The 26,683-nt window shown below is 34.7% G+C and overlaps 2 protein-coding genes across 2 annotated transcripts; both read left to right on the top strand.

Moving 5' to 3' along the window:
• Window positions 1–1,212: 1,212 nt before the first annotated feature.
• Window positions 1,213–18,033, top strand: VGlut (Vesicular glutamate transporter). The gene is made up of 9 exons (XM_029321198.2): window positions 1,213–1,354; window positions 3,715–3,847; window positions 4,312–4,535; window positions 4,894–5,210; window positions 5,607–5,781; window positions 6,568–6,860; window positions 7,091–7,471; window positions 7,759–7,968; window positions 8,966–18,033. Exons 2-9 carry the CDS (start codon window positions 3,774–3,776, stop codon window positions 9,215–9,217), a joined length of 1,926 nt encoding a protein of 641 aa, XP_029177031.1. The 5' UTR covers window positions 1,213–1,354; window positions 3,715–3,773; the 3' UTR covers window positions 9,218–18,033.
• A 2,574-nt stretch (window positions 18,034–20,607) lies between these two features.
• On the top strand, window positions 20,608–26,137 carry LOC114945105 (pancreatic lipase-related protein 2). The gene is made up of 7 exons (XM_029321195.2): window positions 20,608–20,883; window positions 22,138–22,255; window positions 22,685–22,833; window positions 23,580–23,834; window positions 24,622–24,813; window positions 24,978–25,146; window positions 25,730–26,137. The coding sequence occupies exons 1-7, from the start codon at window positions 20,817–20,819 to the stop codon at window positions 25,842–25,844; spliced, it is 1,065 nt and encodes a 354-aa protein (XP_029177028.1). The 5' UTR covers window positions 20,608–20,816; the 3' UTR covers window positions 25,845–26,137.
• The last annotated feature ends 546 nt before the right edge of the window (window positions 26,138–26,683 follow it).

The following is a 26,683-nucleotide window of genomic DNA, read 5'->3' as shown; positions in this document are numbered from 1 at the left end:
ATAAGGCGAAAGTCTTTAAAATGTCACAGAATTATTGATCTTTGCTTTAATGTCAGATGCCTGCGCATGTTTAAAGTTGATCATTTATTTGGTCATCTAAGAGGAAATTTGCTATTACAATTGTTTTGCTAAGTTGCCGATTTTATTCATGCGATAATATTGAATAGCAGATGAGGTGATTGAAATAATAAGGGGTTGCGGCAAGCTTTTATTTTAAATTTGATATTAAATTCATTCATGATAGGTACAATAATGTAATTCTAATTCATTTCGTAATTTTTAGCATCTTCTTTCTTACGGAATAAGGTAACTGCGAAATCTTTAAAATGTCACAGAATTATTGATCTTTGCTTTAATGTCAGATGCTTGCGCATGTTTAAAGTTGCTAATTTATTTGGTCATCTAGGGGAAAATTTGCTATTACAATTGTTTTTTTTAAGTGAAATAAAGATTTTATTTGTGTGATAATATATTGAATTGACAGATGAAATGATTGGAATAATAAGTAGTTGTGGCAGACTTTAATTTTAAGTTTAATATCAAATTCATTCACGACAGATACAATAAAGTAATTTTAATTCAGAACTTTAGTTTGTGTGTTAAAGAGTCCTCGTTCTTAATCCTTCGCAACTCGAGAATTCGACTATAAAGAGTCCGGAATTCCGCACTGAGGAATCTATTATCAAAATAAAGTTTCGGTATTTTAGATATTAACGTTATAGATATAATCTCCCGACGACACCCTCATCTTATACGATTACAGGCACGTCTCGAGGCTTTCAAACAAATATGACACTCCGTCCTCTCATCCCCCTTCGCAAATTAGAAACCAAATCCAACCCTCTAATGGTCCCGCTCGATTATCAAGTCTTTCAGGAGGGGTTGACGGTATTTTACTGGGAACCTGACAAGTAACCTGGCCGCTAAACACGCTCGCGTTATCCCGTTTTAATACCTTAACGCCGTTACGATCACGCTTATTTCCGTGTGCCGTTTTGTTGTTGCAAAACTCTCAGCCCGGGGGTGCAGCCGGGAAGCTCCGCCTGGGGTCAATCCAAGGGGGGTCGCGAACGCTGGTGATTGGCCGGTGATATAGATGCAACCCAACGCTCCAATCGCGGGCATCCGCGCCGGGATGCGCTGACGCGGTGATGTTGGAACTCAACTTGGGTTGCCAGCGACGCCGACGCCGACGCCGACGCCGACGCCACCGTCGACGGAGGCGGCGGTGGCGACGACGACGACGACGACGACGACGGCGACGACGTCAGGCGACGTCGACGACGTTCTCCGTCGCGTACCCCGCGCTACTCGTCACCCAATCCGCTCGTAATCGCGTCTGGACGAATTATTGGTGAGTGCCCCGCGAGTTCCCGCGAGTTCTCCCACTCGTCGTCGCGTTTTTCGTCCGGTTCTTTCGATTATTATCCTTTGAAAAAATACATTTTCGAGAGGCGATTCTCCATTTTCCCTCACGCGAGCAAAATGAGAGATCCAGCCGAGTGTTATTTGGATCCTCCGTCTCTTTCGGCTGATGAAAGACGCGAGGGAATGATTTTGAAAAAGGTTCGACGACGAGTGATAATCAATCGACGCGGAGTGATGATCATTTTTATTTCAATTCTGAAAGTCACTTTTTTCATTCCGGTGTTTAGTCGTCCATTTTTTTGAAGAGCAGGAACCTCGAGAAGGATTCTGTGATGAATAGAAATGACGAGAAAATTATTTATCTCGTGTTCGCATCTGCTTCGCCGATGGAATAATCGGAAGGAATTTTCTCGACACGTTCATTTTAAGTGAAAAGTTTTTAGCTCCAAAATTCTCGTGACAGATCGCGAAGAAATTTTAGTAGAAATTTTGCTCGTATGCAATTTTCGAGAGTGATTCGTATCTGAGAATGCTCTCTTTTCGTGATGTGAGAAATGTGGAAGAGAGAGAATCTGAACATTTGAAATGATCTGAACATTGAGAACGGAACATTTTTCAGTGCTGGTCGAGTGTGAATTTTCGGATATGTCGTGAAAAATCATCGCGCGAGTGAATGAGTACATTAAAAGTTTCCTGAATTTCGACTATGAATTATCCAGAGGTTGCCCGAGGCTGCGAGACATTTCAGTCAACCTCGTTTGCGCCATTCTTCCGCCGATTAGCTGCAAATCGAGTTTCCGTTTTAATTGGGATCCTCTCTCTGAATATCGCGCAGTAGATCCTTCTATTAACCCTATTTATCATCTATTCATGAAAATAAGCTTTATCTCTATCTCACAATTCCGAATATTTCATTATCTTCTTCATATTCAGGGAATGACGTACACAATTTTAAAGAAGTTCAAGGAGAAGAGAGTAATATATATTCCATCCTCTCTGTCTCACACAATCCTGATAGCACAACATATCCGAAAGATATTCAGAGGATATCCAGAGAACATCCCCAGGATGTTCTCTGTACGTCTTCAGGATAGTATGCTATTAGGGAATCATCAGAAAAATTACAACTCTTCTATTTTTTTTAAATTATACGTCTGTATTGAAATTGTATTTTTCCTCCCGAAATTTTCTACTTTTAACCGGAAATGACACGAAGTCGGTGACTCGGAGTGTGAGAGAGAATATCGCTCAACGTCCATTAAGTTGAGTCAGCGTGTCCCATACTCGTCAATCTCCACCCCGATTCGTTAACACGCACTGTGCATTTTGTCGCCTATTGTCTGTCACGTGCCGTTTTAATATCCAGAGAGCCATTGTCCTTCCGATGCGCCTCTTTACGATCCCGGCGCAGCACCCTCGTAACGATTTTTGCAGGCTCCGTCGACGACGGCGACGACGATGACAAGACTATCGCGATGATGGGGTGCAAAGAAAAGCCTCTTTTTGAATGCAAATTGCGAGGAAAAAATATATATCAAAGATGTAAAAAAAAAAAAATAAAAAAAGAAAAAATACACGCAACTGCATTGCAAATGAAATAATTTCATTAGAGAGAAAATATTAAAGTGTGCGAGGGCTATTTTTAGCGTTTATGTTGTTGGAAACTCGCAGTCTCATCCTAGATTATCCTAGATTATTTCCAGAAAATCGCTGAAAATTCGCGACTCATTTATTACACTACCTTGTTTGGACGCATCGGGATGCCTTGATTTAAGGATATAAATCCTGTTAAGATTTTACAATTTAAAGCGACGAGATATACACGATTTCTCTAAGTGAAAAATATGAGCCCGGTGTACAGCCGGCGAAACGTTTCTTCTCACAGTTTTCCGCCCTCCGAAGATGCTCCCTCGAGAGTTCGGGGATTAGGGGTGGAGAGACTGCCACTCCAAATAAACAGTCCTAGCCGAGAGTCTCCCCTTCGTCGTATGCCGTTCTATAGAGACGCTATATATAGGTATAGAGCAGACTTTCTTCCGAAAGGAGCCGCGGGTGATCGAGATAGCGAAACGAAGCCAGCGAAAGCTATTTCTGATGCTAATATTGGAAATGGCCTCTTTTTCTCTCTCTCAAATTATATGTTTATAAAATGTTCAATCTCGATATAATTTTGGGAGATCTCTCTTGAAAGTGCGATTGTGAATATTCGAACGATGTTCCGCTTTACTTGAATTACTATTTAACATGTTTCGTTTGTTGAGTTAGAGAGGTGCATATTATTGAATTTTTTGATAAAATTGTGTACACACAATATAGAAACCATTTTTTTTAATGAATGTTTCACAGGGGCTGCCGATTAACATCGCGATCCTACGAAATCCCAGAGCAACCCCAATAATTGGAAAATGTCCGGATTCGCAGCGGCGGGTCTCGTAGCCTTCGACTCCATCAAGAATAAAGCGTCGCTAAAATTATCCGAGTAATATTTATACACATACTATTTATATCTATACACTGCACAAAAATTCATTAAATTTGAATAAATATCTATTTTAAAACTGCTTAATAAAGCATTTATTTGAAACTAATATTGATTTGATATAAAAAATATTTATTTGATATAAGAAATTTATTTGTTTCCAATAAATGATTTATTAGGTAGAGTATTGAAATAAATATGCATTAATTTAATCATTTTTTTCAGTATAGAACTTTAATATACATATATAAAAATTTTGTCTTGTGCAAAATTACTCTAGACAATTATTTTTAATTTATATATAATATTCTTTCAAGTAATATTCAGTTTTTTTATATCACGCCGTGAATGCAATATTAAATTTAATCAAAAACGGATTGTTTCGAAAGCGGCAAAAGTTAAAAAATTGTTAAAAATCTAACTCAGCAAGACAATTTTTTAAAAATTTCGATTCTCCTCTACAGACTTAGAAGGAAGAAGGATCAAGGTTACGAGGAGTTCGCAGGCTCGCGCGAGGGTAGCAAGGACAATAGAGGGTTCGAGGATGAGAGAGGATACAGCAGGCATGCCTCGTTCGAGTCGCTTCCGGAACCGGAAAGGCCACCGTTACGTCATATTGATACATATTGCATGCCGGAATGTCCGTGCCTTTCCAAAAGGTACACTATCGCGTCGCTGGCTTGCGTGGGTAAGAAACAACGAATAAATCCGTCATTAATTAAATTACCTAGAAAATCCAGTCTCTTTTCACGATAAACTAAGAATTTTTAAAAATATATAGTGAGTTTTCTGCAATGCTTTTTATTTTTTTATATCTTTCTATAGAGATTATTTTTCTATTTTATTATTCTTTATATTTTATTATTTTATTTCTATTTTATTATGTTATTTATATTTTATTATTTTATTTATATTTTATTATTTTTATTTATATTTACATTTTTATTTATTTTTATATTTATTTTCTATTGTTATTATTTTAATATTTTTCTAAAGAAAAATTTTGGAAACAATGTGTCTCACTCTATCCTGATGGCGAATTTCAGGATTCATCATTTCGTTCGGCATGAGATGTAACATGGGGATGGCCAAGTTGGTGATGAAAAACAGCACGGAGGGCGAGAACAACACTATCAAATTCAATTGGACGATCGGCATGGAAAGTGCTCTCGATTCGTCCTTCTTCTGGGGTTACCTGGTGACCCAGGTGCCCGGCGGCTTCCTCGCGTCGTTGTATCCCGCGAACAGGATATTCGGCGCCGCCATCGCGACATCTTCCTTCTTGAATCTGCTGGTACCCGGCGCGTTGAAGGTGGACCCTATCGTTGACATGATGGTGCAAGTGATGAAGGGACTGGTCGAGGTGAGTGTCTGAAAAAGTTTACTTCGAGGATAAGAATATGCTCTGTAAAAGATACTTATATGCAATTTATTTATTTTAATGTGCAAAGATATTCTTTCGCGCATTTTTTTTACAAGTCAATTTTACAATCTGCAGACAATGTAACTCCAATATCGATCGAATCAATTTAAAATAATTTATCGGATGCTTGTCTTTTTTAAAATAAGAAGAGGGATAATATAATGAATAATTTAATTAAGAAAATAATTAATAAATTAAAAAATAAATAAAATTACAATTAAAAACATTGAAATCATTATAATGAAAACAGATGACAAATTATACTGTAAATCTTTGAATTGAATCGCAATCCGTTAGTCAGTCGAAGTCGAGTAATAAGCGGAAGTTGTCGCTCAGGGTGTCACATATCCGGCGTGTCACGGAATTTGGAAATACTGGGCGCCGCCTTTGGAAAGATCACGTCTGGCCACGTTAGCATTTTGCGGATCTTACGCCGCGATGGTGATAGGAATGCCACTTTCCGGCTACTTGAGTGCCTGGTTCGGCTGGACGGCGTCGTTTTACTTCTACGGTAAGCAGTGTTGTGCTTAGATGATTTTTAAATTATTTATATAGATAAAAATGAGATGAAAATATGTAAATTCATCTTAGATTTTAAATACATCTAGATAAAATATAAAATTATATAGCGATTCATCAACTTCCAAACATGGGCGTCCGCAGAGGAAGGCAAAAGGGGACATTTGCCACCTTCTAAGATTCAGTAAAAAAATTAAGCATTTACTTTCCTTGTGAATAAACACTGGAATTTATCTGCAATTTTATTTAATATCTCTAATAGCATAGCACAATATATATCCGAAAGATATTCAGAGGATATTAAAAGGATATCCAGAGAGCATTCGAACATCCTCAGGATGTTCTCTGAACGTCTTCGGGATACGTGTGCTGTTAGGGATAACAATATTAAAATAAAATAATAAAATATTAAAATACAAAAATAATTAAAAAATTGAATTTAAAAAATTATGAAAAAATAATATAATAGGAAACAAAAAAATTTAATTATGCCCCTTCCTGGAGAAAATTCCTGCGGACGCCCGTGCTTCTAAATTATTAATAATATATTATTTTTAAAAGCGCGCTTATATTTTTATATATTTTTATTATCTATGTAAAGATAAGATAACGTGAAAATTTCATCTAGATGATCATCTACATAATTTTATTCAGTAACAGCAAACACACACTGATGTTAAGGAAACATCCCCCGCATCCTTTCAATCCACGTCGACGTCGACGACGGCAGTTGGTGAAAATCCACGAAATTTGAGATATTTTTTTGATCGAATTGCAGGCATCTGCGGCCTGGTTTGGTACTGTTTCTGGCTGTGGCTGGCGTTCGAGAAGCCGGCGAAACACCCGTGCATCTCCGCCCGCGAGTTACGCTACATCGAGGACTCGCTCGGCCAAGGACAGATGCAGATACCGGTGCCCACCCTGTCGACGACGCCTTGGCGGAAGTTTCTCACCTCCATGCCCGTGTACGCCATCATCGTCGCCAATTTCTGCAGATCGTGGAACTTCTATCTGCTGGTGCTCTTTCAACCGCGCTTCATGCACGAGTCCTTCGGCATGCCGCTCGTCGAGGTCAATAACACATATATGTATAATCGTCCGCAGAATTTTTTCTAGAGGGGACATAACATTTTTTTTCTCATTTTTTATTCTTTCTTAATTTTTTGAAATTAAAATTAAATTTTTTTTATGTTAAATATGTCAATAAATTCCAGTGTTTATTCACAAGGAAAATGCTTGATTTTTTTATATATATGTGTATAATAATTTTGTAATAATTTTTGAATTGCTTCGTTCGACAGACTGGAGTCATCGGGTCGCTTCCGCATTTATTGATGACGATGATCGTACCGTGCGGCGGGCTGCTGGCGGATCATCTCCGCAAACGCGGCATCATGACGACAACGAATGTCAGAAAGCTCTTCAATTGCGGTGGTTTCGGCATGGAGGCGCTCTTCTTCCTGGTGGTGGCACATGCGACGACGTCCAAGAATGGAACCGCGGCTACGGTCGCCCTCGCGATCGGCGTCGCGTGCAGCGGTTTCGCCATTTCCGGTTTCAACGTCAATCATCTGGACATCGCGCCCAGATACGCCAGCATCCTGATGGGCATGTCCAACGGGATCGGTACCATCGCTGGTCTTCTGGTCCCTTTCTTCGTGGACAACATCACGGAGAAGAAGGTAATTCATTTTATTATTTATTTTAATAATTATATTATTATTATGATTTATTTATTTATTTATTATTAATTATTTATTTATTTTCTAAATTTATTCATTAGTGTATCAAAAAATGTGTGTCAAGAGGTGAATTAAAAATGAAGAAAATATTGTGGTTGAATGACACAAATTGAAATATCGGAAATGAAGGAGTAGCTTAAATACAAAATTAGAAAATTTTATGACCGTAATTATCGGTCTAATATATGTAACGATCGATTACAAAAGGGAAAAAAAATTCTGCGCAGGATCCGCACAGTTGGCGAAACGTTTTCATCATTGCGGCGTGCGTTCACATGTTCGGAGTGACGTTTTACGGGATTTTCTGCTCCGGCGAATTGCAACCCTGGGCCGATCCGACTCTAGAGGAACAGAAGTCCTGGAATGCCATGGACGAGTTCGGACAAACGAAGCCGCCCGTGCCACCTCCGCCGAAAACTATGCAATCTGAATTTATAGTAAGTGCTTCGACAATTATTTCCTCATTACACTTTTCATACATGTTTCCAAACCATGTCAATACATGGTCTAATACTTAAAAAATTTTTTTAATCCTTTAGTTCTTATTGTCAGGTGACATTTGTTTTTAGCAGGGTTGGATATATAATAATTAGTTAATTAGTTAAAAGTTAAAAAAAAGAGTTAAAAAGTTAATAACTTTTAATTTAGCTTAGTTAATTTAAAATGTATTAATTTTTAACTTTAACTAGTTATTTTTTACCTTAAACTTATTAACTTTTTTCCTAAGTTAAATTTCTTTCATCTCTGAATATTATTAGTATTTTTTTATAAGTTATAAACAAATTATTTTTTAAATAAAGTATTATTAATTTTTATATATATTTGTCATCAATTGTAATTACCAAAAACATATATTTCTATATAAAAATTACTTTATTTAATTCAGTTAATTTAATTTTAACTGAGTTAATTTTTTGTTCATGCAACTTTTAATTTAACTAAATTAATTTTATAAGCAATTAACTTTAACTTAACTTATTCTTAGTGTACAAAAATCATTAACTTACCCGCAACCCTGAAGTTTTTAGTAATGCTGCTATCTGTAGTATTCTCCATTTCTTAAATTAATTATTGCTTAATTTAACATAAAAGATTAAAAACATTTCAAAAAATTGTGCAAATAAAAATTTGCACATTAGCATCCTCACCATATTATTTCGCTAATTAGGATGATTTTCCAATTAAGCTTCCTTATAGAAGAAGCTTAACTTGCACATCGCTTGATCACAATTTAATTTCGCTCATTGACTTTTTAAATCATGGCAATTTTTTAAAATGATATATTATATTTAGAATATTTCAAAACTTGAAAACTTATATTTGAAAAAAAAATTCAAAATTTTATAAAAAAGATAAATCATTGCATGAAATCACTCCGAATTGAATATCAGTAATTCTTGATGAAGAAAGCACGCAACAATATTATTTTTGCAGAAACAACCGTCCCACGACGGAGTCACCGACGACTGGAACACTTACGAGCAGCCGGCGCCTGATAATTACTTGTACGCGCAACAGGACAATAAAGCCCCCGTGATAAGCTACGGTTCGACGGACGAGACCAACAGCAACAATCCGTTCCATTCGACGAATCCGTTCGCCAGTGACGTCAGCGCGTCATTCGTGCAACCCCCGGCGACGGACGACTATGCGCACGACGTCGTGCACAATCAGCAGTGGAATTGAGAATGGTCAGCCTCCGGATAGAGAGATCGGATACGAGAAGAGTAGACTGCGTTTTCCCAAGAGGTTGTAAGTCACTTCTTATCATTAGCCGTCAAATCCGCCGGTTCCTCGGACAAGCCGCGTTCGCCATTAAACCGGAACTCGCGAAAGTCTAATTGTAAGATTCGTCCCTAATCAGATTCGTCCCAAGTAGCAAACATACGTCATTTGAACATTTAATGACGTCAGTTTGCTACTTGGGACGCTTTTGTTTCCGAGGGAGAAAGATCGTCTCCTCGTTTTGAGGGAAATCAGGTAAACGTCTCGTTTGATTTTCTCTCCTAATAATTCTGATGATAATTTGAAGGGAGTGCGAGATACTATAGACGTATTAAATGCAATTTAATTTTAATTACAACTACCGTTTGATATTAATTATTAAATTGTTTAACGAAACTCGCAGCGTGTCTGAGGAACGTAATATATATAAATAAAGTTTTAATGATTTAGTGATTCTTTACGAATCGCAAAGTGCAGATAGTTAAATGTTAAAATGCACATTTTTAAGTTTGACGTTGAAGACTCTCGGTAAAAAGATATCCGCGATTTTTTTCTCTTCTATTAAGTGTAATATCTAAGAGTGCAGAGAATGGCTATGAATGGCTACGTGAATGATAACCCAAGAAATGACACAAAAGGGATTTTATCTCGGCTACGTCGTTGAAAATTAACGAGATTCATCGACAGTAGATGAATAATCGAACGATTGTTATTTATATAAACTTTATCGGAGATACATATATTCTTTACAAAACGTTTTGCGATAAACGAGGAAAATGTTTTTCTCTAGTTTTTGCTAGGAGGAAGGATTTTAGATTCGCAATTTTCTTCACCGGCCTTTGTGCATATTATTTTCAAATCAAAGTAAACGAGAAACGACGTCGAAATTTTAAAAATACATCTTATATAATTAATAATTAATCGCGTTTAATATTTTTCGAAAGAGATGCGATAATTCACAAAACACGACGAGTACATATTAATTCTTTCGTGAGATACATTAGATGAAAAAGAATGTTACCCTAATTTATAGGACATCGACAGTCTAAAGAAGATTCTTTAAGTCATAAAAAAATTGCAGAATGTTTAATTAGGATACCCGATATCCGCGAAGTATTTGCGAATGTCTTTTTTATAAGAGAAAAAAATATTAATAGTGGAGATGCTGCTTATACAATATATATTAGTGACGAGATCGAGATATCGTCCCGAACTGACAATAATAATTCAAACCACCTTAGACAATAATATTCTCCGTGGACAATAATTAATGGCTAGGTTTGAAGGAAGAAAAAATATAGCAATCGCGAGAGAGATCTCGATGAGCGCAAACATGGCTCAATCGCTGAAACTTTTAGATATTTCTTCTTCTCTCCCTCCGGGTTTTTCTTGTGACTTTTACGATTATTATTAAGTTACTCACGCGAAGAAACATAGCAATAAAGAAGGGGAAAAGTTTACAACTCGATATAATAAATCAATATATTCAAACGACATAAATCGTTTGTCGAAATTATAAAATTATACGCGCGACATCTTTACGCACACTTGGATGTATCGAATATATAATTAAATTTGGAATAACAAATGGAATTTTATCCGTATAGCATAAATATTCGGAGAAATTATGTTTTAAATATATATATATTATATATATTTATTTTGCATATTCGAGAGTTGCAGTATCCAATTTTCCGGATACTCCTTAACTCTCGAAGATATATGTTGACATATGACACAAATTAGATGAGACTAAAAAGTGTTTACGAGAATAATTAAGTTTGTGAGATCCTGAATGAGATATTGAATTATCCAAGAAATATCTAGAAAAATTCAGAATATTTATGTTATATGGATATTGCGTGTGCGAAGAGTTGATGGGCAAAAGAAGCATCGAAAAACCGCAAAGGGGAAAGTGGAACTATTACTTAATTTTTCATTAATATTCGCCAGAAGCAAAGTGCGAGAGATATAGCAGAGATCGGGACGAACGTAAAATTGTTGATTGAGTTCGCGACGATTGCGCAAATCGAAATTCCAAAATTGATTTGATATCTGGCGCGAGTTTTCTCACTATCCGAGACAATATCTCTGAAAGTATATAGCAGCCTATAACTTGAAACGTATTGAAAGTATTCGTAAGACAGTGATAACGAAATGAAAGTAACATAAGAAAGTACCGATAAGCTATTAAGTAGACAAATCGATGAAAATGAAATATACAAAGATCAAAATAAGATTGAGATATTTAGAACAAAAAAAGATATATATATATTATAAACATTGTCTAGATGTATTTCATATATTATGCATACACATACACATACACACACACACACACACACACACACACACACACACACACACACATATACATCTTTCACTCTATATAAATATATATATGTATGTTCTTCATGATCATGCATATGCGTGATCAAAGGTTAAAAACGGGACGCATACAAGGAAGCAGAATGAAAAACATACGGCGCAGATCGCGCCGAGTGAATGATGGCAAAATAATTAGGTCTCTCGAAACGGCTAATTTCGACTGTTCCATTTTTTTGGATACGCAGAATATTCGATATTCGACGCACGCGACAATAATCCGCTCTTTTAGAGAAAACCAAAATTATTATGATTTCTTTCGACAAAAATATAAGGACGAAAGGATATGGAGAAACGAGGCTGGTATATTCATAGTTCGATCTTACATTTAAGATCAACTTAAGTCTGCTCGAAGAGCTTGGACTTAAGACGATCTGAAATATAAGATTGGACTATGAATACCGGCCTATATCCCTTGTATTGTAATCGGATAAGAGAGAAAAGACCCTTAACATGAAGCCTTATTGTCAATTAATTTTAGACGAACTTTGCTTTCAACGCATAAACTTTGGACTCGGATAATTAGCGTTAAAATTAGCGTTAAAAAAGGATATTAAATTTTTATATATTTTTAATCGTGAAAATTTGTAGAGGGAAAAAGTTCTTTCAGTTCTCCAGCAGGAACATTTACACATCTGCTATTGAACAAAAAACACTCTCCAATTGCAAATGAGCATAGAAATAATTTTTATAGGTAACGAAAATTGAACAAAGGCGCAATTAACCGATTCGATCGCCTATAGTGCTGAATCTAATCTGATGTGCGTTTACGTTAATAAGTATAAGGACATCGTAGTACAAGTATGTTGAACGCCACGTGCGCGTGTGTATGTCATGTGAGCCTATACAAATTGAGTAGCCTAGATTTTTCCGTTCTTTCCTTCCAAGGAGAGAATCCACAAAATTAGTCAATTTTACGCGAGATTCGCCTTTTTAAAAATACCTACCGATATGATGAGATGTGTCGACACTTGTGATATCGGCAAGTATTGTCTCGCGTTCTCTCGTCAGCAAATAAGATTAGACATATAGATATGTCGTGCGCGTTATACATTATATATATTATACGTTATTATGTTGTACGTTAATGTAAATGTAACTATATACACTGATTTATACATATATATAATTATTATATATATAATTATAATATATATATAAATCACACATGTCATAGATGTATATTGTATACATTAATGACAGCAATGCGCGTGGATGATTGATATATTTAAGGATGATATATATTTAAGAATGCTTGATTAGAAAGGAGAGAAAAAGAGAGAGTGAGAGAGAAAGAGAGAAAGAATTACAATTTATTACATTACGCAACATTAGGGCATAAAAATGCGCTTCGAAGTATTGATTATCGGGCGTTTCACTATATACGACAATAATACTTAAACTAAAGCCTGATGCACATGTTAAAACAGAGCACCAGATTTAAAGTTTAATTATTTATTTAGTCACACGTGACTTCATTACGTCGATATTTGCGAATTGGGGTGTCTAGAAATTCGCTCGACGAACGGACTTGTCAAGATATAGATCATAAATTTACTTTGCCGTAACGTTAAAAATTAAAATAAATATTGAGCTGCCAATTGGTTCTCTCAGCCATGGAAGGCAAAAAGAAACAAATTTGATAAGTTATTTTTCGAGAATATAATTTGCGGCAAGCTCTTTAGAATTTTCAAATACAATCTTACTTTGTATTTCTAAGTTTGATAAAATTATTTTAAAAATATATAATATATTATATATATATATATATATATATATATATAATAAAAAATAATTTATACAAAAATAATTAATAAAAAATCATACAAATTATTAATAAGTAATAAATTCCGTTATTTTACAAGCATTTAAACTCGTGCTTTTTAAAGTTAATAGAAACTCCGAAAATTATCAGAATCAATTTAATTTCTAATTTAAAAAAGAACAATATTTTTTTTTTTTAATTCAACCAAGTCTCAGCCAGAAAGGGAGGCCGTTTAAAGACAAAAGGAAGAGGGAGAACATATTCGTCGCGAATTACCAAACACCCCCGCACACACGCAACGATAATAATCTCACTTCGTGACATCGATGACAATGCGGGACGGACATATAATGACAGGTCACGATTAGAACGGGCTCGCATTAATGACGACACGAAAAGTGCACGACGATGCCGCAACGCACATTTTGTTTTAACTCGGTGCATCGACCTACGTTTTTAAAAGGGGCCCGCGGGATGATAGAAAGTCGGAAACACATTTGCGACACGCTTGAAATTAATGATAGACACGTGATAACTGTCATCTAAGCGCTGTGTACCATCTGCGTCACTAGTTGCGCCAGGGAAAAACGATTCGTTGTCAGGCTGGGAAAAAAAGCGGATATAAAACATCAAACAATGACAATTTGCTTGAGGGCAAAATTAAAAAAAAACGAGAGAAATGAGCGGAACACCGCTTTCCCTCGGCAAATAAGTATAGTAGATACACGCGAAAATTATCATAATAATCTGAGACCAAGCGGGATTGCAGTGAAATATAACAATAAAAATTTGAGAAGTATTAAAAAAATATAAAATATAAAAATTAAATTTATTGTTTGTAATATTATATTTATTTTTAATTTTTTAATCGATTTTTCTCGTTTTTCGCATTTTTTTTAATTCGATATTTCCGCTCTAATCGTGACTCGTTCTGATAAGACGGATAAAAACGCGTTACGTTAAGGATCTCTATATATATAGATATATTTCATCATTATATATCGAAGTAGTGACTGGCCTAATGTTATTCACGACTTCAATCAGCGAAACCAGAAAAAGAGTTGTTTTCTGGGACTCGAGATATTATCTATATAAAGCATAATTATATATTACGAGAAATTTAGGATATAAGTTCTAATGCTGTTCGAACAATAATACCGATAATAATACTTACATATATACGTATAGCTCCAGTAATAATTTACGACAATAAATGAAACACGAGGAAGGGGGAAATGTGTGCCAGTAGTAGAAGCAAATCATCATTTATGTATTGAAAAAAAATTCGTCATTATCTATATACATATAACGTATATATTATGAACGATCGTTGCTTATATCAGAGATGGATTAGCGAAGCTTCATTTTTTCGGCATACCCTGTATCGCTTTATGAAAATTTTAGCTTTATACATAATACATATATACACATATATTATATATACATATATATTATAACCAAGATTACAGATTCGTATTTGCTTTTTGCGAGTTTCAATAGCGCTAGAGGAGCAGAAAGTGAGAGAAAACTCTCAACTGCAGAGAATGTCCCTTGATATTTTCGTTCATGCGTGAAAGAGAGAAATTCGGAAATCATGTTCGCGAACGCTTTTTCGAGTGCTCGGCAAAAGAGAACAATTTTTGCGAGAGAATATGCGAAAGATATAACGAAAGTATTCGAGATTGTATTTACATTTTGCCGCCTGTTTCCCCATATTATATTTTTGTAAAGAGCTCGCATCAGATTTTTTATGCGTACCACAAAAGTGACAAACACGGGAGAGGACAAGACGAGGAATTAATCTCGTATCATATGCATATATATACTCACAAAGGATCATATATAGTTATTCCTTTGACAATACAAAAATACACATTCGTGGAACAGAGCAAAAAGATGCGAAGATATAGATATATCGTAAATTTGATATCATATCTTTCTCCGATTCAGAATTGTAAGAATAATGTTGGGATTAATAAGGTTTCCGCACTCCGAAGAGTCCTGTGCAATTTTTAAATATTTTTTTCGCGAAAAAATCAAACAAAAATACTGTATACGCAATATTTTACCATTTCACAGCTTTGAAACAAGCGATTGTAATTTATGAAACTTTCATTATTGAATTAACTTAAAATACGTCCCAAGTAGCAAACTGACGTCATTAAATGTCAAATGACGTTAAATAATGTCATGAGACGTCAAATGATGTCATATGTCATGAGACGTCATAAGATGTCAAATGACGTCATGAGACGTCAAAATGACGTACGCTGGGGTAGTTCTTCGTGACTTTTTCAGCGAGAGGGGAAGATACATTATACTTATAATTCTGAAGAGGGACACAATAAGCATTCGACAGAGTTTACGGTATGGAACCACATCTCTATATACAATACTTACATATTTCTATATATATTATATATACACACACAATATACTCCTATACGTGTATGTATATACCTTATGCAATACTTACAATGCTGTATACATATACCCGGCGTTCGTCGCGTATTTGTACATCCTCCGCGCGGCATGTAATTAAATTAAAATAATTTACGTATTTCTCGATTGAACGTGTTTACAAAAGTGTATCAATTACTATATCGACAATAACGACGAAAGTTCGTGAAAGAATGAAAGTAATATGTTGTAAGTACAATAAATAGACAAAGTTTCAGAGATATATATATATATAAATATATATATATATATTATATTAAATTGTAAAAACGACGCGAAATTCTCGAAAAAATTCATACATAGAGTCATGGTAATTGAGATAATGTGATACATTATTTTTTAAAAATATATATAATGAAAAATATATAGTTAGTCAAATTTTTACATCTACTTTATTTAAACATATATTTATACATATATGTTTTATTAAGAAATTTATAATAAATATTTTCTCTTATTCCTTTGTTTATTCGATATTTTGAGACAAAGCGAGAATTTCACGCCGAGAATAAAAAGTATTAATCAATAAGTGTTACATACTAAGCTTTTGATGGCTTGATATTACGAATCAAGTGTAGATTAGTAAACTTTCTCATTGTTACCATTTTCCGTTTGTGGGAAACTCTCGTAGTTATATTCTCAATATTCTCATTCTCCGAGCGAGGATTCGAGAAGACTGTTTTGCGTCACGCGAAATATATGTTTGTTCGTAAAATAGCTCTGTGTTAAAAAAATACGCGATTGCGCGATAGTACAATTAACCCGAAAGAGATTGCGTTATATATATATGAATTATTGTTTTATGTCAGTTGCCTTTTATACTTGTAATTGTACAATCTGTAATCGTTCACTTTATAAACTTTACTTTCGCGAGACATTTAATTCTCGCGAAATAAGTCTGTTTTCTATATGTTGTATCGATTGTTGTATTGTTTTTTTTCGGTATATCTCGCTGGCTGAGAAATACCAGTGCGTTAAAGCTTAGTGGACAATAATACAGTGTTAGCTACACGTTATATACATATATTTAAGATTTATCGATATGATTAGAGAATTGTGCGTGAATCAAAAGAATCTGCTCTTCCTACGCTGGAGCAAACGCGAATTTAGCGATTCGCGATTTTTGTGTATTCAGAATTTTCCGACGCAATTTCCATAAACGTTGATTGATAAATTAATCGAGATTCCCAGATTCTATCTTTGCTTTTTTGTCTAGAAGAAATAAAAGATTTAGATAAAGAAGAAATTTCTTCTTTAGACAAAGAAGAAATGTCTTCGTTTCTTCATCTAGACTAGAAGAAATAATAAATCTAGAAGAAGAAATGTCTTCTATAGATAAAAAATTTCTTCTCTAGATGAAGAAGAAATTTCCCCTCTGGATAAAGAAGAAATTTCTTTATTTCTTTGTCTAGAAGAAATAATAAATCCAGAAGAAGAAATTTCTTCTTTCAATGATGAAGAAATTTCTTCTGTAGATGAAAAAAATTTCTTCTCTAGATAAAGAAGAAATTTCTTTATTTTTTTGTCTAGAAGAAATAATAAATCTAGCAAAAGAAGAAATTCCTTCTCTAAATGAAGAAGCGGAAATTTGATCGAATCGCGATCCAATTTTGACAAGCAAGGTTTACGGAAACGGCGCGAATAAATTTGGATGTTTAGAAAGAGAGAAAGAGACAAAAGCTGTACCAGATCCGCGCGTTTTTGTTTTTTCCCTTCTCATTGTAAAATCACGAGTGAACGAAGACGACGGATATATATATCCGCCAGTTGTTTATGCAACTTCACTTTGTCCATTGTTATTAATAATGTCTCGCCTCTTTACGAGAAAAAATAAAATTATATATTCCGGAGATGTTTTCTAATAATCTTCCGAAGCGAGAGACGCGACAAAAAAAATATATATATCTATTTTGATCGTTTGTATTAGCAGGGCTCGCTCTATTATTGTACTGATGTACTGTATAGTCCGCATTATTAGAAATTATTGTTATCACACGCCGGTGCAAAATCTGGTTTGTTACTGATTATTATTCAACGCTAATTATTATGTAAAATATGTATGTAATACTGTAATTTTCAGTGTATCATGTAATTAAAACGAGAGGCACGATTCTGGCGGTAAAGAAAAAAAATTGAGACAATAAATCGTAAGCCAATCTTTTCAAAACTCGAACTTCCACCTGGATCTTTGGAGCGAGACGAAGGCGCGCGTTTACTTAATTAATTACGAAAGATAATCAAATGCAAAGATTATTGCGAGAGATCCACGACCTGTTTTGCATCGCGTCGATTCCGATTATCGATTAGAAGTCAATCGATCTATAATCGTTTGCGTAAGAAAAATTGTAGAATAAGAATACGTGGATCTTGGATAAAAAAATCACATTCTTATCATAGATTACAAATCTCATTGATTACTATCGATCCTTGCTTAGCCTCGAAGCGGTCGGCCTTTAAGCATGTGGCATATGCCCTCGTTCGCATTTGCCGTTATTACCTTCTCTCGACTTTGTTGCGAGGAGATCATATTTTACATACAGATATATATGCATAGTATATCTTTGCCTACATCTCTATCCACCTGCGTGCATATCTCGTCATCGTAACATTTATTTCACGAATTAAACGCGCACACAATCGCGATATTTCCTTCTGTTTCCTCATGTACATTTAGCCCACATAATTATATACATATATAGGATGTCTGACATAAGATGTCACACCAAAAATATACAAGTAGATCTTGTTATTTGGAGACAATTTTTTCTCAGCAAAAATATTGAGGCATCAATAATTTTCGAATTATAAGCGATTGAAAATAAAGGTTTTTTCGCAAACTAAACCTTGTGGAAATAAAATATTCACAAAACCACATTCTCTAATTAATTTCAAGTAGAGTTTACTTTAATAAAATTTTAATTTAATGCGTTTAGTTGTAATAAGATACATGATGGCAAAAATTGGGAACATACAATAAATGATGGCGTCTCCCTCGACATTTTTGCTGAGGAAAAATCGTCTCCAAATAACGAGATCTACTTGCATATTTTCGGTGTGACTTTATGTCAGACATTCTGTATATAATTATTTTGGGCTAAATATATGTATATGAGGAAATATACATTGTACATATATATATACATTGCGAATGAACGAAAGTGGTCAAGTAGTTCGCGAGTAGTTGAAAGAGATAATATATGTACTCTTGCGAGAGATCCCTCTCAATTTCCCCATATAAACAGAATAGCAATTTGTGTGCGACAATCGTTAAATAGACGCTTCGGATTCATTTCTAGTCGTTGCGTAATGCTTTGTTTACGGTAACGTACTATCTAGTAGTTATGCAGAGAGCATTTCCGCGATGCACGTTATACGTGAGAATTAACTCTCTAATAATATCCTGCAAAATTAATCTATCTATTACGCACGCGAAAAGGTGATTTCCTAATATGTCCGTAATCATTGAACCATGTAAATCACATATCCGACAAAAGTGCACTTTTATGAAAATACGATGTGAAATGTACAAAATTTTTGTTCCTTAAAAAATTGATGCTTATCTTTTTTTAAATTGTGCTTTTCTACTTCTACATTTTCGAAAAAAGAAATTCGAATCAATCAAAACAAGTGATTGCATAATTTGTCCGCGTAAATATAAATAAAATAACTGCATTATTATTCCGTCTCTCTCATTATATACAAAAATAAAATTAAGAGATAATTTTATCTTTTTAATTGTAAAGAATAATTGTGTATAATCAAGGACTTAAAAAGAATAAAATCTTGATTACGTACCATTAAAAACTAAAAAAACAAGGCACAATTTTATAAAAAAAAAACAAAATAGTTTAAAAAATTCATTTAATTTTGAATATTTATTTAATGTTTTACTTTTTATTTTTATTTAATAGTAGTCTATTTTCTGTTAGTAATACGCATATAAAGAGAACTTTCTCTTATTTGATTAAATATTTACTACAATAAAAAAATATGAATATGTACATAGTAAAATTTACTAATTTTGAATTTTGAATGGTAAATAATTTAATAAATACACAGAGGGAATTTTCTCTTAAAATTTACTCTGAAAATCATAGTAATCGTGAGACAAAATATTGGAAGAATTTTATAAATTTCTCTGATTATGAAAATATTTATCACAAAAAAAAAATATTAAAATCTACTACAATAAGATATAAAATATATTTTATTTTACTAAAATAATTAATCGAACATATATTATCTTGTATCTTCTTGTAGTAAATTATATTATTATGATTTTATTATGCTTTTTATTACAAACATTTTTTTACAATAAATATTACAATAAATATTTTAATCATAGAGAAACTCATCAAATTCTTCCAATCTTCATCCGTCCCAGAATTATCATAAATTTGAAGAGAAAAAATTCTATGCATTTATTAAATTCTTGACCAAATTCCAAATTTGGCACACGTGTGTAAACAAAGCAGTGACAAGCCTTTTGTATCACCTATTTTGACCGGCAAAAAGCGTGTGTATATAGGTATGTATACACGTGCATGCATACGCAGCACGTGGTCGCGATCCGGACGCGAAACGCTCGCGTGCGTACTTAATCGGCGTGCATGCGTGCGCGCACACGTTGCCGTGCGTGCGTTTGTGCATCGCGCGCGCGGGATGCACAAATGCAAGAAGCGGTAGAGGAGAGGAAAAGAGAGAAGGATGAGAAGCGCTGCGCGCGGCGTAAGAAATAGTCGTAAAAGCGTCGCGCCGCGCGCAAGTTATATTCCTCTATCCTTACTTTCTAAATTCCCCTCGCGCGCGCAACGCGATATATATCCCTCCGGTGACGTTGCATTTTGCAATACGTACACGCACGACGCGGCGGCGGGATTCGCGTCCGCGTATACGGCGATTTTTCCGTGCCTGGATGTTATATCACAAATCGCAGGATCACCGCGGGAGATGGCGGTCAGTGTCGTGAGATACCACGTTCTCCTCTACGTGCTCTACGGCGCCCTGCTACAGTACCGTAAGTACTCTCTAATCATTCATAGTATTTTTTTTTTAATACTCTTTAATATTTACTAGTTGCCGCGATTCGGCCATTTTCGATTTCTCGAATCTCGATTTCGTGGCTGCGCGCTGTATCGATTTTCAGAGTGATCGATCTCTGCGGAAGGACACGCGAGTGATCTATAATTCTCTTATGATTAAAATGTTTTTAAAATATAATAAAGCGTCCTGTCTGTCACTTTTTAAAAATACACGTCATCCTGTCTGTCACTTTTTTAAAAATACAATAAACCGTCTCGCGTCTGTCTCTTTGAATTGAAGATGAAAGATTCTACTGTCCTTTCTATCGAGAAAAGTTTTGTTTCAAACAAGAATACTGTCAGACAGTTCCGGTTCAATGTATGCCGAGTCTTAATTAGTTATTTATTTGAACTCCTGTGTCTGACATTTTATTTCTGATACTTCTTGTTCTTTTTTATTACACCTCTTAATTCTAATTCTCTTCCATTTGTATTAATTCTTATTGATTATTTATTAGCTATTTGATTATTTAATATATATATATATATATATATATATATATATATATACATATATATATATATATTTAATATAATATAATATATTTGTATACATATTTAATATATTTAAAGATTGTGTATATACAAACACACACTTTACATTAGAAAATACTTCTTACATAACAGCGTATTTAAAAATCAAAATAAACATGTAAAGGAATTCCGCTTTTGTAATATAACTTTCTTCGAGACCGAAACTGTAGCATTCGCGATAACTTTTACTTTCAATGAGTAACTTTTACTCCAACAGTGAGATAAATTATACTTAACTGAATAATTCGGATAAAAGAAATTCCAGTTTCCTTGTTGAAGTATCACATCATAAAGTGCTATTAATCGTAAAGAATATTGCATTCAGCAGAATCTGAGGCTCGCAATCAATTATCTCGTAAAAAAACTCGACTCGATAAAAAATCGGCGAAAAAGTGAAAAAAGAGAACGAGCGTACAACACCTTTGGTTTGTTAATAAAAATTTATTTATAGCATCCGCGTAGAAAACTAACAAGATCACAGACCTTCACCCAGTTTCGTCCTACGGTCCGATAATTTCTAGTGCGCGATACACGTGATCCAGATTATACGATTGATCGACTGACTGACGATTACTAAAGGTGTCACTCGCTTATTGATAAAAAAAAAAAGGAAAAAGAAGATGAAATCGACCGATCTCTCCAAATTACTCTTTCAGACAATGCGATGGCTCAAAACACCCAAAAGACCCTTCAAGATCTCTTCAACAGCACGTCCTGTGCAAAGCCACCTTACACCTGTCCGCATTCGCAGATAGAATTCTACTTGTATACCAGGTACCTTTCGTTCTTTCAACATCGAATCTTTCCGTTACGTAAATCTTCAACCGACGAAAATTAAGGTTTCAATGCAAATCGGGCGTTCTAAATTTTGTCATTAATTTATTCTTACGCTCGAGTAAATTATTGATGATGATTTAATCGACTCTCGATTTTCTAGCGTTTAAAGATATATTGAATTTACTTTCGGTTTCGTTCCCAAGTTTCGAAAAGCAAACTCGCAAACGAGGAAGCGTTTACTCTCGGTTTCAAGATCACGATCATTTCATTACTGTACTGAAAGTAACCTCCTTTCCAAACTCGTACCTTTCTCCGGCATCTATAGTATCGTCCGATGCTCTCACTATCGTGTCTATATTTACGTAGCGGATGTGAATTGCAACGGCGAAATGTGTTGCATTCATATACGAAATATGTACGTTTCAGGGAAACGCAACAAAATCCGCACTTATTAGACGTTCGAGATTTTAATTCTCTTCGGAATTCCAAATTCGAGAAGAAGAACCCGACGAAGATCATTATTCACGGCTTCGGCGGTGGACGAAATTTAGCGCCCAGCACAGATTTACGAGATGGTAAGATTCTCCTAAATTTTCCAAATTTTAGACCATCCTCAAGTTTTTGCAAAAAAAAATATTGTTTATTATTTACAAGAAAAATAATTTTTATGTAAAATATAATTAATGAATGACAGTATTTAAATTACATCAGGCATTTAAAAAAATATATTTTCAAAAACATAATTAAAATAGTTGAAAAATCTCAATTCTATTTTCGTAGATGTAACTTACGGTGAAACAAATATATAAAATAAATCCATCAATATCGATGATAACACGATATCGCTTAGCTATATATAGACATATACAGGGTGTCCCGTACTCAGTGAATCACTGATTTATAGTAATTCCCAGCATCATTTGGAAACGATTTTTTCTCAGCGAAAACGTCGAAGCACCAATAATTTTCAAGCGATTGAAAATAAAGACTTATGAAAATACAATATTAAGAAAATCACATTCTTCAGTTAATTTTAGAGATTTTAAAGTTTACTTTAATATATAGAATTTTAATTTAAGACTTAGTTGATGGCAAAAATTAGGAACATGAAAAAATGATGATCTTCCTCGACATTTTCAGTGAAGAAAAATCATCTCCAAATGAAATCAGGAATCTGCTATAAATTAATGATTCGCTGGGTACGGGACACCCTGTATAAAATTAGAGAAAATCTATGAAAAATCTCAGAGGAAAAAATAAAAAATAAAAATTCAATAAATAAAAGTATAGCCAAAAAACACCAGCCACGATTCGATTTCAGCGTATTTCACGCGAGGCGATTACAATATTATAATCGTCGATTATGGTTCGTTGGTACGCGAGCCCTGTCTCTCGCAGATCTCATGGGGCCCGGATTTCTGCTCCAAGTGCGTCGCGCAGCTGGTCAAGTACCTGAGGGATCATCCGCGCGGCACCAAGGTGGAGAACATCCACGTGCTCGGGTACAGCGTGGGCGCGCATATCGCTGGACTCATCGCAAATTACTTGCCCAATGACAAGCTAGGGAGAATTACGGGTAATTGCTCGTATGCAGCATATCGATCGCCGTCCCGCAATAATTCTCTAGACTCGATACGCGATTTTTCTCTTTTCCCTCACGCGAGAGAAAAACAACGAATTTCTTGTTCAATTATTCATTTTTTCACAATTATTTTACACCCGAAATCGTATATTCTGTAAGAACTTTTTCGCTCTAGAAGTAGCTCTATAGCTCTTTAACTCTTCTTTCTTTCTCTTTTGCTGTACAGTTTTTACGTAACTTATAAACGGGATTTTCTCTTAGAGTTTACCCTGAAAATCATGGTAATCATGGGATAATATATGGTATTGGAAGTTTTATAAGAATTTCTCCGATCACACACAATATTTGCCGCAATAAAAATATTAATACGTACATTGTAAAATTATGTAATCAAACATATTTTATTATATTTTTTATTTTCTTTATTTGTCATATTATTTATATCTTATTGTGGTAGATGTAAATATTTTTATTGCGGTAAATATTAATTAGAGAAACTCATAAAATTCTTCGAATAATATACTGTCCCACAATTACAATGATTTTCAGGATAAATTCTAAGAGAAAATTCCTTCCGCGAGTAGAGACAAAGCGTTACAGAGTATTTTTATAGAGTAGAACCATAATTCTGAAGAATGATGTAACGAGTGAAATTATATATAATAAAGGTATCTTAATCGTCCATCTCCATTTATAGATTACGTCTAGAGAGAGCGTGTAAAATTCGTCATTATACTTACATACAGCATCGACGTTAATTCACGATTGCGTCTGTTTGCAGGCCTCGATCCGACGATATTTTTCTACATGAACGGCAACCGCTCGATGGATTTAGACGAGACGGATGCCCATTTTGTGGACGTGATCCACACAGCCGCGGGCATCCTGGGCCAATGGGGACCAACCGGCCACGCGGACTTTTACGTAAACGGTGGCTCGAGTCAGCCCGGATGCGCCACTTCTTCTATACTCCGTAAGTAACGAGCGAAAAAAAAAAATAAAATAAATTGATCGCGATCGAAAAATGAGAAAAATAAAGAATTTTTTAAGAATGAAGTAATATAATCGAGAGAAAAATACGCGCGCACGCATGAAAAAATGTCGATAATATGAATGGACCCTTCTTCATTCTCGCAGAAACCCTCTCGTGCGACCACACGAAGGTGACACCGTATTACATAGAGTCGATCACGACGAAAAAGGGATTCTGGGCGGCGCCGTGCGCGAATCTGTTCTCTTACCTGATCGGGTGGTGCAATCCCAAGAGAGAGGATCACATCCTGATGGGGGAGGATTCCCCTCATACGTAAGTAGTATAGATCCGTGTTTACGTCTCCAGGAGACTTGCATGCTGCGTCGCTGCGACAGATCGATTAATTTCGATATTCCTGAAAGTACACGCGCGTCAAAAAAAAAAAAAAATAAAAATAACTACTCAAAGAAATTTTTTTTTTAATTTACCCTGAAAATCATGTGATAATCATATGTTGAGACAATATGGTATTGGAAGAATTTTAGAAGAATTTCTCTCTAATTAATATTTTTTTATACATTTTACAATAAAAAATATTTACATATACCACAATAAGATATAAATAATGTTAACATAAAATTAAATTAAATAAAAAAATATAATAAATAAAATATGTTTGATTAATTTTCCTATGTACATAATAGATATTAATATTTTTTATTTTGTGGTAAATATATTAATCAGAGGAACTTTTATAAAATTCTCTCAATAACATATTGTCCTACGATATTAGCATGATATTTTCAGACTAAATAATTTTAAGAGAAAATTCCGTGGTGGAAAAATATATGTCGTCGTGTGTAAATTTACAAAATATTTATGGGCGCGTTTATGAACTAAAAAAAAAATTTGACAGCGCACGCGGCATCTTCTATCTGTCAACAAACGCACGCAAACCGTACGCCCGAGGACTGCCCGAAAAAAGCCAGCGACGGACAAATCGGAAGCAATCGTCCTCCCGCCAGTCCTGAGCCTGCTGAAGCAGCTAATCAACATAATTATAGAGTAGCGTATAGTCCGTGTTTGTACGTGAATCAGTCAGGAGAAAAGAAAACGTTAAGTTATACATTATTATATAAATATTTGTGTAGATATATATACGTTACGTCGATATATATAAGTTTTAGTCTTACACACCCTGTCGCGACTCTTTTTGTACATTCGATTAATCATTCGGAGGGATTTTCTCTCCTTCCCGATTTTTTCTTTTTTAATAAAAGATGTTGCGCGCCGATATAAGTGTATATCGCGCGAAAGCAAGAAATTATGCGTTTCATTAACGACCGATCGGCCATGTATAATTGACGTGTCTTGCACATGTGGTCGACACGTAACACTTTCACCGCTCCAATCGAGCTCTTCTCTTATACTTGCACTCTTCATTATATTTACCCAATGGCATGTCTTCTTTTTTTTTACAAAACGACGAATGTATTCAATAGGCGAATCAATTCGTCGCTTGATTAATATCCGATCGATTCAATGAATGTGTCATTGGGAAGAGCGAAAAAGGTTCGAGGTCAAGTTGGAACTAGCAAAAACAGTTTTGCGCAACGGTGAACGTAGATTGTATCTCTTGAAAGTGGCACGAGTTTGTTTTAAAAATTCGTCTCTTATTATAATTTATAATGTTATTGCGTAATGTGGGAGATGAATTTGAGAGCGAAAATTACGAGAATAAATTAATTCGCTCGATATATCACTCTTATCACAGTTGCACAAAATCCATCTTTCGCTCTGTCACGAGTTTCTAATTCCATATATCATCTGACACGTAATCGATGAATTTTCTAATCGTAATTTAAACCTG

This window comes from Nylanderia fulva, unplaced genomic scaffold, assembly GCF_048542155.1.
Source record: "Nylanderia fulva isolate GAGA-0341 unplaced genomic scaffold, ASM4854215v1 Scaffold7, whole genome shotgun sequence".
Lineage (NCBI taxonomy): Eukaryota > Metazoa > Arthropoda > Insecta > Hymenoptera > Formicidae > Nylanderia > Nylanderia fulva.
The sequence above is the reverse complement of the archived record's forward strand: the minus strand, read 5'-3'. Positions and strand labels throughout refer to the sequence as shown.

Bases quoted from the DNA above. Each gene is read 5' to 3' on its own strand.
- VGlut (XM_029321198.2), top strand. From the start codon at position 3,774: ATGTCCGGATTCGCAGCGGCGGGTCTCGTAGCCTTCGACTCCATCAAG. The intron at 7,472-7,758 runs GTAATTCATTTT...AATTCTGCGCAG, and splicing joins ACAACATCACGGAGAAGAAG to GATCCGCACAGTTGGCGAAA. The intron at 7,969-8,965 runs GTAAGTGCTTCG...TTATTTTTGCAG, and splicing joins CTATGCAATCTGAATTTATA to AAACAACCGTCCCACGACGG.
- LOC114945105 (XM_029321195.2), top strand. From the start codon at position 20,817: ATGGCGGTCAGTGTCGTGAGATACCACGTTCTCCTCTACGTGCTCTAC. The intron at 22,256-22,684 runs GTACCTTTCGTT...TGTACGTTTCAG, and splicing joins GAATTCTACTTGTATACCAG to GGAAACGCAACAAAATCCGC. The intron at 24,814-24,977 runs GTAAGTAACGAG...TCATTCTCGCAG, and splicing joins CGCCACTTCTTCTATACTCC to AAACCCTCTCGTGCGACCAC.